Consider the following 13,260-nt stretch of genomic DNA (forward strand, 5'->3'; position numbering starts at 1 on the left):
CTTTCACCTGTGTATTACATTGTATTTTTCATTGCACTATTTTCCTCTTGTGATATTTACTCGTACGATCCTAAATAAATATCTAAAAGGTCTGCAAATATCTTTGTCTGGTTATTTGTACTTTTGGCAGAAAATATTACTGTAATATTACTGAATCAGTAGTGCTTCGTACATGAGCTATGCAGGTAAGGTCAATGTCTCGAGGGTCTAGCCTTATTGTCTACAGCAGGACAGCCATTCTCACCCATGCACCCTAGCAGGAAGGTCTCCATTGAAAGGCCTCTACACATGACCATGTACAACCTTATGTTATGCTGATGAGGCAAATGACTCGGGGGTCTAGCCTCATAGTCTACAGCTGGACAGCCATTCATTGAAAGGCCACTACACATAACACAAGGTTAGGTTTGTCAAACATATATGACAAACTAAAACAACGCAAGGACAACAAAAGGGGTGGCAGCATAGCCTAGTGGTTAGAGCGTTGGACTAGATAACCGAAAGGTTGCAAGTTCGAATCCCCGAGCTGACAAGGTACAAATCTGTCATTCTGCCTCTGAACAAGGCAGTTCCTAGGCAGTCATTGGAATAATGGTATGGGGCTGTTTGGCCTAGGCCCCTTAGTTCCAGTGAAGAGAAATCTTAATGCTACAGACAATTATTTTCTTCCATCTTTGGGGCAACAGTTTGGGGAAGGCCCTTTCCTGTGTCAGCATGACAATTCCCCTGTGCACAAAGCAAGTTCCCTACCGGTGTGGAAGAACATGACTGGCCTGCACAGAGCCCTAACCTCAACCCCATCGAATCCCATTGGGATGAATTGGAACGCTGACTGCGAGCCAGGCCTAATCGCCCAACATCAGTGCCCAACCTCACTAATGCTCTTGGGGCTGAATGGAAGCAAGTCCCCACAGCAATGTAGTGGAAAGCCTTCCCAGAAGAGTGGAGGCTGTTACAGCAGCAAAGGGGGAACCAACTCCATATGATTTTGAAATGAGATTTTCGACAAGCAGGTGTCCACATACTTTAAGTCATGTAGTGTATGTGCGCACGTTTTCCAAACCACACAACATTTTTACTTTTATTGTAGGGAGTGATAGCAGCATTCTGAAAAGACACTTGTCCAGCTGGGGTGAGGAAGTAGTCCTTGAGGTTGTTGCGCACGTCTAGAGCAACTCTGGTTGCTCTGTCTGCCGAGATGTTCCTTGGGTCCAGGAAGCTGGTGTCCCTTGTATCACCTGTCTCCACTCTCCTAGACGCAGGTCCACAGTGGGTGTGGAGTGGTCAACAAATGTGGGGTGGATGTACCGTGTTGATGACTCTGTGTTGTCAGTGTCTGAAGTGTCGGTAGTGCAAAGGTCTTTGTGGAGGGCCACACAGGCCTTCACAATGGTCTCAGCTTTCTCCGGGACAACATCAAGGGCTCGTCCCAGGATCCTCCATCTTGCAGCTCAGATCCCAAAGCAGTCCTCTGAAATTCTTCTGGCTCTTGAGTGGAGGTAGTTGTAGATCTTCTTGGTGTCACCAAGGTCAGAAGAACCTTTAAAGATAAGAAGGGTTTTCCATTTGTATTGAACAAGAACATGACGGCTTTCAAATGTGTATTGTAACAACTGTGTAAACTGTGTAGCCTATGCTTTGGACATAGGCCCTCATCCTCTTACTGGGATGCCAATGACTTTTATGTAAGGCATATATACTGAACAAAAATATAAACGCAACATGCAACAATTTCAACGATTTTACTGAGTTACAGTTCATATAAGGAAATCAGTCAATTTAAATAAATTCATTAGGCCCTAATCTATGGATTTCACATGACTGGGCAGGGGCACAGCCATAGGTGGGCCTGGGAGGACATAGGCCCACCCACTTGGGAGCCAGGCCCACCCACTGGGGAGCCAGGCCCCACAAAAGGGCTTTATTACAGACAGAAATACTCCTCAGTTTCATCAGCTGTCCAGGTGGCTGGTTTCAGACGATCCCCCAGATGAAGAAGCCGGATGTGGAGATAATGGGCTGGCGTGGTTACACGTGGTCTGCGGTTGTGAGGCTGGTTGGACGTACTGCCAAATTCTCAAAAATTACGTTGGAGAAATTAACATTCAATTCTTTGGCAACAGCTCTGGTGGACATTCCTGAAGTCAGCATGCCAATTGCATGCTCCCTTAAAACTTTAGACATCTGTCGCATTGTGTTGTGTGACAAAACTGCACATTTTCGAGAAGCCTTTTATTGTCCCAGCACAAGGTGCACCTGTGTAATGATCATGCTGTTTAATCAGCTTCTTGATATGCCACACTTGTCAGGTGGATGAATTATCTTGGCAAAGGAGAAATGCTCACTAATAGGGATGTAAACAAATTTGTGCTAAATAATTTGAGAGAAGTAAGCTTTTTGTCCAAATTAAACATTTCTGGGATCTTTTATTTCAGCTCATGAAACATAACATTTTACAGGTTACATTTATATTTTTTGTTCAGTATAATTACAACATCTATATTGGTATAATTTTCACATCATAAGTATAGTCACATCTATTTAGCGTATCTTACCTGGATATGGTCATGTCAGGTTTACCCTCAGAGGAAATCCCTCGTCTCCCTTGAAGACATATGGGCTCGGTGTTTGGGTCCGCGGAAAGCACTCTGGCCTTGTTACTGGCAGCTGGCCTGCAATGAGTTGGGCGCCGAACTTGCTTCATGAGAAGATTCCTGCATCTCCCTCCCGACCAAATTCGATCATGGTGAAGCAGCACCTTGCATCGCAGACTGCCATCAGGTCCATTGAGAAAAAGCCCTTGTAGTTGTAGTACTTGCTCCCCGAGTTTGCCGGAGCTAGATCTGAATATGTTTTCCGTTGACAGTTCCTGCACAACACAGACAATTCCAACAATCCCCAAACTCTCTGGCAATTTCTTCCCATTTTGCCATGGAGGAATAAACAACAAAATCCTCCTTCAGGACATGCCAGATAGCCTGGCAAACTTCTGTGATGATGGCACAAACTGTTGAGATTCCTAGCTTATAACTCGCAGAGATACTTTGCTGTGTGCTGCCACTCGCACCGAATGCTGTGAGTTCTCTCGTGCGATTTATGTGAGGGGCAAGCAGCTGAAGCAAGTCGTCAAATCTGTCAAACCGACATCCAAAAGTATTGAAAATGTATTTCCTCGTCAAGGCTTCGCATAGGTTGGACAAGAGACATGTCTTCTCCGTCGTCCCCTCTTGTAATGTTCAGTGGATGAACTTGCCCTTTTCTCAGTCGTTTTCTCTTCTTCTCCTGAGTACTAAGAGGAGTTCTTGCTGTTCAAGTTCTCGAAATCACAAATTCATAGAGAGACATGTTTGCCTCTGTGTCTATAAAGTAGCACTGTAAAGCTTAGAACACCAGACATTTACATTTTAGTCATTTAGCAGACACTCTTATCCAGATCAACTTACAGTAGTGAATGCATACATTTCATACATTTTTTCCCCATACTGGGAATCGAACCCACAACCCTGGCATTGCAAACACCATGGTCTACCAACTGAGCCACAGGGGACATGTAGCTAGCTGTATTTGTAAACAAAAAAAAGGCATATAACACCAGATCCGGAAGGTCAAATGGCATCGCTAGCTACAGTCAGAGTGCCTCGGACCCTCTTGCTTGGTAAGCTACTCTGGCTCCCCAAGCCCTAGAGGATTTACACAACACAAGGCGGACTTCCTCTCTGGGTGGAACGCAACGACGATTCTGGACAGAAATGCACGCCCTTGTACATGCATGCACATCAATAGACAGAGTGGAGTCTTTAGGCAAACACACGCGCACACACTCAGGACAACCTAGCCTACACAAACGCACTATGCTAACATACACACAAACACACTATGCTAACATACTCACAAACGCACATTTCAACCATCATACTCACACACACTCAGCCCAACCCACTTACTAGTATACACCGGAACAGACTATTAGCTGAACTAACTGTTCCCACAGCATTCACTCAATGTTAATCTTTCTGACAGTGCAAACACAATTGAATACACTTTTAATTGACGTGCTGTATTTGCTTATGCAAATCCACACACATTCCTATTCAATAACTATTGGCACAAACTAGGAACGCCAAAGCCTGTATTTCTGTGAGTAAATAGCGACAGACCAAATAGCGATGCTGTGTTTTTCTGGAAGACAACGCAAATAATTGTATTGTCAGAGTAACCAACACATCCCCATGCTAACCGCAGCCATGGCAACAACCATCATCACTGCTCCGCCCGCCCAAACACTGTCCTAAACCCTTCAACCACAACTGGCACTGTCACCAACTGTCGCCTACACTGGCTATCGTCAATTACACTACCATATTAACACCACGGCCATCCCCCTCACCATGGCAACGATTATCATCACCGCAGCCATAGACGCTATTGTGACTGGCTGAATCATCACAGTCAGCCACACAGCAATAATGAAGCATTAGATCCAGGTCCATTTCCAGACCTGGAAGCACAATGAACATGCACACTGGCTCTGTGTAGAGACATGACAAAACTCTGTCAATCTAACACGGCCAAACCATCTGCCGCTCTAGTGTCACACACACACAATGACAGAGGAACAGAAACAGGAGCCCAGATGTGTGGAATCCCTAGAGTACATAGACACACTGCTGGTGTTACGCTTCCATTTGGCCCACAAACAATACGATAGTTAGCCTAGCTTCAGAGAGAGAGAGCGAGAGAGAGAGAAGACAGACAGTTTAACTGCAGTCATGCATGGGATCAGGTATTATGTTGAGTTCCCAGTACTTACCCCTTTCATCTGCTGGGCTCCAGTGACCAGTTGCAGAGTCTTCTCCAGCTCCTTCTCAATGCGGCCCGCCCAATGCATCATTCTGAGGGAACAAACACACACAGCTGTAACTTTAATATACAAGTTTATCACAAATATTATGAGTTGGGGAAGGGCGTAAGAAAGTCAGTTCCCTTCCCTTGTTAAACCTCAAGTGATGTATATAATTGCATGTGATGTGTGTGTGTTCTGCCTGCAGCTATGGAACCCTGACCTGTTCACCGGTCGTGCTACCTGTCCCAGACCTGCTGGAACCCTGACCTATTCACCGGACGTGCTACCTGTCCCAGACCTGCTGTTTTCAACTCTCTAGAGACAGCAGGAGCGGTAGAGATACTCTCAAAGATCGGCTATGAAAAAGCCAACTGACACTTACTCTTGTGTTACTGACTTGTTGCACCCTCGACAACTACTATGATTATTATTATTTGACCATGCTGGTCATTTATGAACATTTGAACATCTTGGCCATGTGCTGTTATAATCTCCACCTGGCACAGCCAGAAGAGGACTGGCCACCTCTCATAGCCTGGTTCCTCTCTAGGTTTCTTCCTAGGTTTTGGCCTTTCTAGGGAGTTTTTCCTAGCCACCGTGCTTCTACACCTGCATTGCTTGCTGTTTGGGGTTTTAGGCTGGGTTTCTGTACAGCACTTTGAGATATCAGCTGATGTAAGAAGGGCTATATAAATACATTTGATTTGTGTGTGTGTGTGTGTGTGTGTGTGTGTGTGTGTGTGTGTGTGTGTGTGTGTGTGTGTGTGTGTGTGTGTGTGTGTGTGTGTGTGTGTGTGTGTGTGTGTGTGTGTGTGTGTGTGTGTGTGGTGGGGTGTATGTGTGTTTATCTGTCTGTTTGTCTGTATCTATCCGTCTTTCTGTCCATCCGTCACTCACTCCCCTCCTTCCTTCTATAGACACACTGTCTTTTTTTCATCTCCTAACGTCAGTTTTATTCATCAACATCCCGTCCAGCCGCCACTCATCCCTGGGGTTCTGGTTGGACGGAGCGTGAGCGTGTGTTCTTTTGGCTGGGCCTCGATCAGCAGCAGGGCTGTAATAAAAAAGCTTCACTTCTGACAGAAGTGCACAATAAGCAGGAGGCGCTCTCAGTGGACGGAGCCAAGTCTGGAATTAAGAGCTCAAACGTCTGGGGCTCATCAGTTTATATCTTCCATCAAGGCTGCAAATGACTTAATGGATCAAGATGTTCACAAGCTGCTGTTCGATCAGCAAGAGTTACCAACTTAGAGTGGAGTCCCTACCCACCCAGGCATCACTCAGATAGAAATAAGAAATAATTATACTAACATACATGGGAAAAGAATAGTAATGAATAACAATAATAACAATAATAACTAAGTCATGTACAACTGTTGAGGAAAAGTAACCAAATAAATTCTACAAAACATGAAACTGTACCCTTTTTTCTGTCCGTGTCTTTATGGTTGTGTTTTGACTAGACGGTAGCAGACGACTCTGAGCCACGCAGCCTTTCCTTTCAGACACACCAGACACTCACATCACCAGCACAACACTGTCATTTGTCTCTTAATAATACCACAAAAAACAAATGTCAGCGTTAAATGTCAGATTATTTGGAAAGAAAAGACAGATCTATTAACCAATACCAATCTGCCAAGAAGTGACAGAGAGACCTGGAACGACTGAGTATAGTTAACAGTACATCATATCTGTAACCAGGACCACTGACAGGAATCAGATAAGACATAGGCCTCTGTGAGTGTAGAGAAAGCATTTGTTCAAATGTTACCCACATAGAATAATGTGTCTTGACTGTGTTTATAAGGGGGATATAGAGAATAAGAGAGGAAAAGAGGATTGCCTCTAAAAAAGGATTGCACAAGGCAGGATTGCTCAAGAAAGCTCGCTGACTATGAAAAGGTCACCTAGCAATGAAGTGAACACAGGCTTAAAGTGAGACCACACTGGAGCAGAATGCACTGATGCTAACAGCTAGTGACAATACCTCTGTCCCCAAGCTAAGCACACTCCTTACACAACTTGACTAGTGTACAGTCACCTATACACAAATGCAAATACACACACACACACACACACTTGCACATGACAGACACAACCAAGTTGTATACATATGCATACTGCGTTAAAACACACAAACAAACACAACATTGGTGGTGAACTATCCTTTTGCACGGTAAATATTGCTGGATTGACCTACTGACTCTCAGGCTAAGGCTGATTTATCTCATGTTTAAGCTAAGCCAATGTTGACCTTAATATGGGCTGTTACTTCAAAGTTTTACATTTTTTTAATGTCACACGCAGAAGTACAGTGAAATTATTTTCTTGCGAGCTCTAAACCCAACAATGCAGTGATCAAAATCAATGTAGTAGCCTACTCAAAATAACTTACGGTATTATTAGTATTAAATCCAAAAGTGTATTTTAAATATCACTATTTGTATGAGCCTAGAATAATTAATTAGGTTACATAATATGTGCATGAATAGGTCCAAAAGTAGAATTCCATCAAATATCGTTCAGCGAGTTTGGGACATTCATTGGGTCTGTCATCCAAGACTATCTCAGGCCGACATGAAACGAGTTTATTATCAACCCAATAGCTCTTCATTCAAGCTCCATCGCAACGTTGAATCGATGGATCTCTAAACCCAAGTCATTTCTAGTGAGGTGAAGCATTGAAAAATTATCCATATTAGGACTATATTCATACGTTTATGAAAGTAAATGTTAGTGAAATTGCATATAATTTGATGCACAATATTGCAAGACATAATTTACCCCGAGATGATTTTGTAAAGTCCAGTCCACCTCCAATGATAAGTTATCACCATTATTTGTTTTTCATCAAATGGACAGTAGGCCTACTGTAATTGGCCAATAACCTGATGTTCAGCACACACACACACACACACACCAGCGACAACACCCATCCACCGGGGTGTCACACTTTTCTCTGGATTACCTTAATCCGATGTCACATTGTACATTTCTCTTCGCTGTTGTTCACTATATTCACCTCAAGGACTCTTTTCATTAGCACTACTTTAGTTCCAGTTTACATCGTCGTCCCCCCCCCCGAGTTACCTGGCACGTCTGTGTAAGAACTGCAGCGAATTGTGATTGACCTTGACAGTCTTAACAGTCTCTAAAAAAAATAACTTCGTTTCTTATCCAAACAACCAGCGGCCTTGTAAAATGTAAATACGGTTCGACTCGGTCTAGAAATTAAATGTAGTCTATGCGTAGAGTTCAGAAATTAGGCTATCACGTCTATAACAATATTATGACACATGCCTTATTAGCCTATTCATACAAGACAATAATGATTAGTAAATGTTTCAATTTATTTGGGCGGGATAGCCTAAAACGGTTACATCAAGAAAATCTTGACACACAGTTGTCTCTGTGAGAATCGCCGTCATAAATCCTGCAACAGTCCCACTACACAGCTCGCAGCTCCAAAAGGAGGGCTCGCTAGCCAGATAATAATTGCCCATATACACAGTCAGTAGCCTAATATGTCATAGGCTACTAATGTCCGACTAAGAGCGTTGTAGCCTAAAGCATGAGCTTGTGAATTATACATGTTTTTATTAGTCTATTAAAATGACGTCCTCCTGTGCGTAATTGTGTAGCCAGAGCGCAAAGCATTGATTCTTATTTTAAAAAGCGATGCATTGGAAGAGGAGGGAATAGATGTGGAATTATAGAGTAGTGAATTATAGAGTAGTGAATTATAGAGTAGAATAGATGCATCCGAGGAGGAAAGTTCCCAAATTCATCCTTATCAAATTCTTCAGTGATCAGATAGCACACATTCTATAGTTTCATATCAATTATTGATTTATAAACCAGATCTCAAATTAGAGAGAGAGAGGGGAGGGGAGGGTTATCCCTGAAGCAACAGTAAGGCTCCAGAATCAGACGACCTTTACTGACACAAGAGACGCAGAAAAAGTTCCAAGCATGTTTTAATCAGACGACCTTTACTGACACAAGAGACGCAGAAAAAGTTCCACGCATGTTTTAGGCTACACATTGATTGAATCCCAAAATGAAAAACAATATATAGGTTAATGCAATACATGTCAGAATAACATTTCAAATAGCGTTGGGTGTAACGGGCCCTATAATGCTTATTAATAAGATATAGGCCTATACGGCTGAGGCCAGATTTCCTTATGCATATCGTTGTGCCTATTCCAACTTGCATAGCCTGTTGCTGCCTACAATACAATACTGTCAATTAAGAAATGTTTTATTTACACAATTTGATGAAATATAATCAAGAAAAACTATCTAAATCTTGATGCACACGATGGTGAATAGCTAATACTGATAACACTGCAATGGAATGATTAGTCTAACTGTCAAACCCATTCTAATTAATATGACCTATACCTACACTTATTTTAGTAATATTTAGGTCATATGTTTTTCAAGGTATTGGGGTCGAGGAGAGAGATATATTCGTAAAACTCAATTGAAGAGTTCGTTCTCCTTCACACCCACCTGGTGAAATGCGCGTGCAGTGCCATGGCGCAACGGGAGTGCAAGATTTGGACATCCTCGCGGGCACTTTCCCTCCGGTTATAGGCTGCCTCCGTTACGGAGGGGCATGGAATTTTGCTGCTTTAAATTTACTGAATCTTTTTTTTTTAAACGTTACCATGGCAATAAAATCAGTCGAATTGATTGATAGTTAGGCTACTTTGATTTAGTTTTTTTAAGGGATTAGCATTGTGACTTGGTTAGGTCGAAGTAGCTCGGCTATCACCTATGCGCTTTCTGAATGCTTTTGTCAACATTGTAGCATGTTTGACTATCCGTTATGAACGCAGAAGAAAATAAAAAATACTAGGTGATTTGTATTGAGCAGAAATGTTATCTAATCCCAAACCATGATCAATAATTGGACTCCCATGCTATTACGGCGAGCACCTGTGCCTTGCCATTAGTAACCCATGCACCTATCCATGCAAACAACATCCCATAATCGACAATATTTGGAAGGGCAGAAGTAGTAGATTGGACTATGGCTAAACTGTCATTGCTACAATAACATTCGTGCACGCGGATATATCTGTAACGTAGCTCACGCATGATTCAGAGACAGAAACTGCGTTTCTGTTTCAACATCAGAGCCAGTTAGCATCGCGCGACTATCGCACCTTTTAGTAAACCGCACGGTTTGGGCAAACTGTCCCAGTTCTGAGCTCTCATCTCAGCAATAACCCCTGTTTCCATCTCCCTAAATGTAGGCTACTTACGTGTAGTGCTGGGGGAAGCGGAGGCTCCCCGTTGCCGGCGAAGAGACGCTAATGATGAGGATAGTTTGGATTGAGAACATACAGAAAATACCGTAGGACTGAGCGCAGATCGCCATTTTCCATAAAATATTCAAGAAACTGGGATAAATAGAATGGGACCGTGAGAATAATCTCTTACAGCCGAACTAAGAATAAACGCTGAGCTCCGGAAAGTGTGTCGGTTGATAGCGAGAACTCGCGCTGTGAAATCTCAATCTGAAATGTACAGAGGATTGGCAGGTCAAGACAGCGGATTCGAAGACTCACAGATGCATTGACGCTGCTGCCGCCGCTGCTGCTGCTGTGCCTATTTGCGCACTCCTCCCTCTCCCTGCCTTGCACATTTGCTCCGCTCACTCGCTCTCCAATGTAACAAAACCAACGGCGTGAACACAAGAGGACACATTCGCGCCAATATTCCAACACGACAGACGGGGGCGCGCGTCAGGCTCACTGTTCTGTTCACCATGCAGGATTATGAGCACAAAGGAACCAAGGCTTTGTTTTGGTAGTAACAGGCATGCTCTAGACGGGTAATACATTAACTTGAGAAATGTTCTTCTCTTTGTTGGAGTCAAAGTCTTTAGTAACAGTTGTTGTGAAGGACAGGAGTCATTGGAGACTGTACAAGCACCCTCAACAACCCCAAGTATTTATTCTCTGGTTCTCAAACTCTAAAGCACTGTTACTGCAGTGTTCCCTTGTGTCCTAACATATTTAACACAACATTATACTGCTGCATGATTACTGACCCAGTAAAAATACAAGGCCATAGAAACAGACATATCCAGGTGCTCCACATCCTGTTACCAGGCCAGCTCTGTATATCTGTTCTGTCTATCTGTCTGTCTGTCTCTGTTCTGTCAACCTGTCTCTGTTCTGTCAACCTGTCTCTGTTCTGTCAACCTGTCTGTCTGTCTGTCTGTCTGTCTGTCTGTCTGTCTGTCTGTCTGTCTGTCTGTCTGTCTGTCTGTCTGTCTGTCTGTCTGTCTGTCTGTCTGTCTGTCTGTCTGTCTGTTCTGTCTGTCTCTGTTCTGTCTGTCTCTGTTCTGTCTGTCTCTGTTCTGTCTGTCTGGCTGATTTGTAGCCCGGCTGATTTGTAGGGGTCCAGATTTTGCAGCTCTTTCAGAACATTGGCTATCTGGATTTGGGTGAAGGAGAAATGGGAGAGGCTTGGGCAAGTTGCTGTGGGGGGTGCAGGGCTGTTGACCGGGGTAGGGGTAGCCAGGTGGAAAGCATGGCCAGCCGTAGAAAAATGCTTATTGAAATGATCAATTGTCGTGGATTTATTAGTGGTGACAGTGTTTCCTAGCCTCAGTGCAGTGGGCAGCTGGGATGAGGTGCTCTTATTCTCCATGGACTTTACAGTGTCCTAGAACTTTTTGGAGTTTGTGCTACAGGATGCAAATGTCTGTTGAAAAAGCTAGCCTTTGCTTTCCTAACTGCCTGTGTATATTGGTTCCTAACTTCCCTGAAAAGTTGCATATCGCGGGGGCTATTTGATGCTAATGCAGTATGCCATAGGATGTTTTTGTGCTGTTAAAACTCATTTTTCAAACACTTCACAAATTACTTGTTAACCTGTTGGGGGTAGGGGGCAGTATTTACACGGCCGGATAAAAAACGTACCCGATTTAATCTGGTTATTACTACTGCCCAGAAACTAGAATATGCATATAATTATTGGCTTTGGATAGAAAACACCCTAAAGTTTCTAAAACTGTTTGAATGGTGTCTGTGAGTATAACAGAACTCATATGGCAGGCAAAAACCTGAGAAGATTCTGTACAGGAAGTGCCCTCTCTGACTATTCCTTGAGCTTCTTGTCTCTATTTATTGAAGACTGAGGATCTTTGCTGTAACGTGACACTTCCTACGGCTCCCATAGGCTCTCAGAACCCGGGAAAAAGCTGAATGATATCGAGGCAGCCCCTGGCTGAAACACATTATCGCCTTTGGCAAGTGGCCGATCAGAGGACAATGGGCTTAGGCGCGTGCACGAGTCGACCCCATGCTTTATTTTCTTTCGTCTTTTTACCTAAACGCAGATTCCCGGTCGGAATATTATCGCTTTTTTACGAGAAAAATGGCAAAAAAATTGATTTTAAACAGCGGTTGACATGCTTCGAAGTACAGTAATGGAATATTTAGAAATTTTCTGTCACGAAATGCGTCGTGCTCGTCACCCTTCTTTACCATTCGGATAGTGTCTTGAACGCACGAACAAAACGCCGCTATTTGGATATAACTATGGATTACTTTGAACCAAACCAACATTTGTTATTAAAGTAGAAGTCCTGGGAGTGCATTCTGACGAAGAACAGCAAAGGTAATAACATTTTTCTTATAGTAAATCTGACTTTGGTGAGTGCTAAACTTGCTGGGTGTCTAAATAGCTAGCCCTGTGATGCCGGACATATTGAGTGCATAGAGGAGTTCTGTATCTATAATTCTTAAAATAATTGTTATGCTTTTTGTGAACGTTTATCGTGAGTAATTTAGTACATTTTTTGTAAATTCAACGGAAGTTTGCGGGGGGTATGCTAGTTCTGAACATCACATGCTAATGTAAAAAGCTGGTTTTTGATATAAATATGAACTTGATTGAACAAAACATGCATGTATTGTATAACATACTGTCCTAGGGTTGTCATCTGATGAAGATCATCAAAGGTTAGTGCTGCATTTAGCTGTCTTCTGGGTTTATGTGACATTATATGCTAGCTTGAAAAATGGGTGTCTGATTATTTCTGGCTGGGTACTCTGCTGACATAATCTAATGTTTTGCTTTCGTTGTAAAGCCTTTTTGAAATCGGACAGTGTGGTTAGATTAATGAGAGTCTTGTCTTTAAAATGGTGTAAAAATAGTCATATGTTTGAGAAATTCAAGTAATAGCATTTCTAAGGTATTTGAATAACGCGCCACAGGATTCCACTGGCTGTTAAGTAGGTGGGACGATTTCGTCCCGCCGACCCTAGAGAGGTTAACAAACTATAGTTTTGGCAAGTCGGTTAGGACATCTACTTTGTGCATGACACAGGTAATTTTTCCAACAATTGTTTACAGACAGATTATTTCACTTATTATTCACTGTATCA

General features: G+C 42.9%; 1 protein-coding gene across 4 annotated transcripts in view; it reads right to left on the minus strand.

Moving 5' to 3' along the window:
• The window catches only part of LOC106582605 (voltage-dependent calcium channel subunit alpha-2/delta-2), a 367,039-nt gene extending 356,487 nt beyond the window's left edge, over positions 1–10,552 (minus strand). For 2 of the 4 annotated variants that reach the window (XM_045705262.1, XM_045705259.1), the window contains exons 1-2: positions 10,123–10,552; positions 4,811–4,892 (exon numbers count right to left, since the gene is read on the minus strand). In XM_045705262.1, the coding sequence (XP_045561218.1) occupies positions 4,811–4,892; positions 10,123–10,238 (198 nt within the window). In that variant the 5' untranslated portion in view covers positions 10,239–10,552. The remainder of the gene's footprint in view (positions 1–4,810; positions 4,893–10,122) is intronic. The other 2 variants (XM_045705261.1, XM_045705260.1) reach the window with 1 other exon arrangement.
• Positions 10,553–13,260: the final 2,708 nt, after the last annotated feature.

This window comes from Salmo salar, chromosome ssa22, assembly GCF_905237065.1.
Source record: "Salmo salar chromosome ssa22, Ssal_v3.1, whole genome shotgun sequence".
NCBI classification, from domain to species: Eukaryota; Metazoa; Chordata; class Actinopteri; order Salmoniformes; family Salmonidae; genus Salmo; species Salmo salar.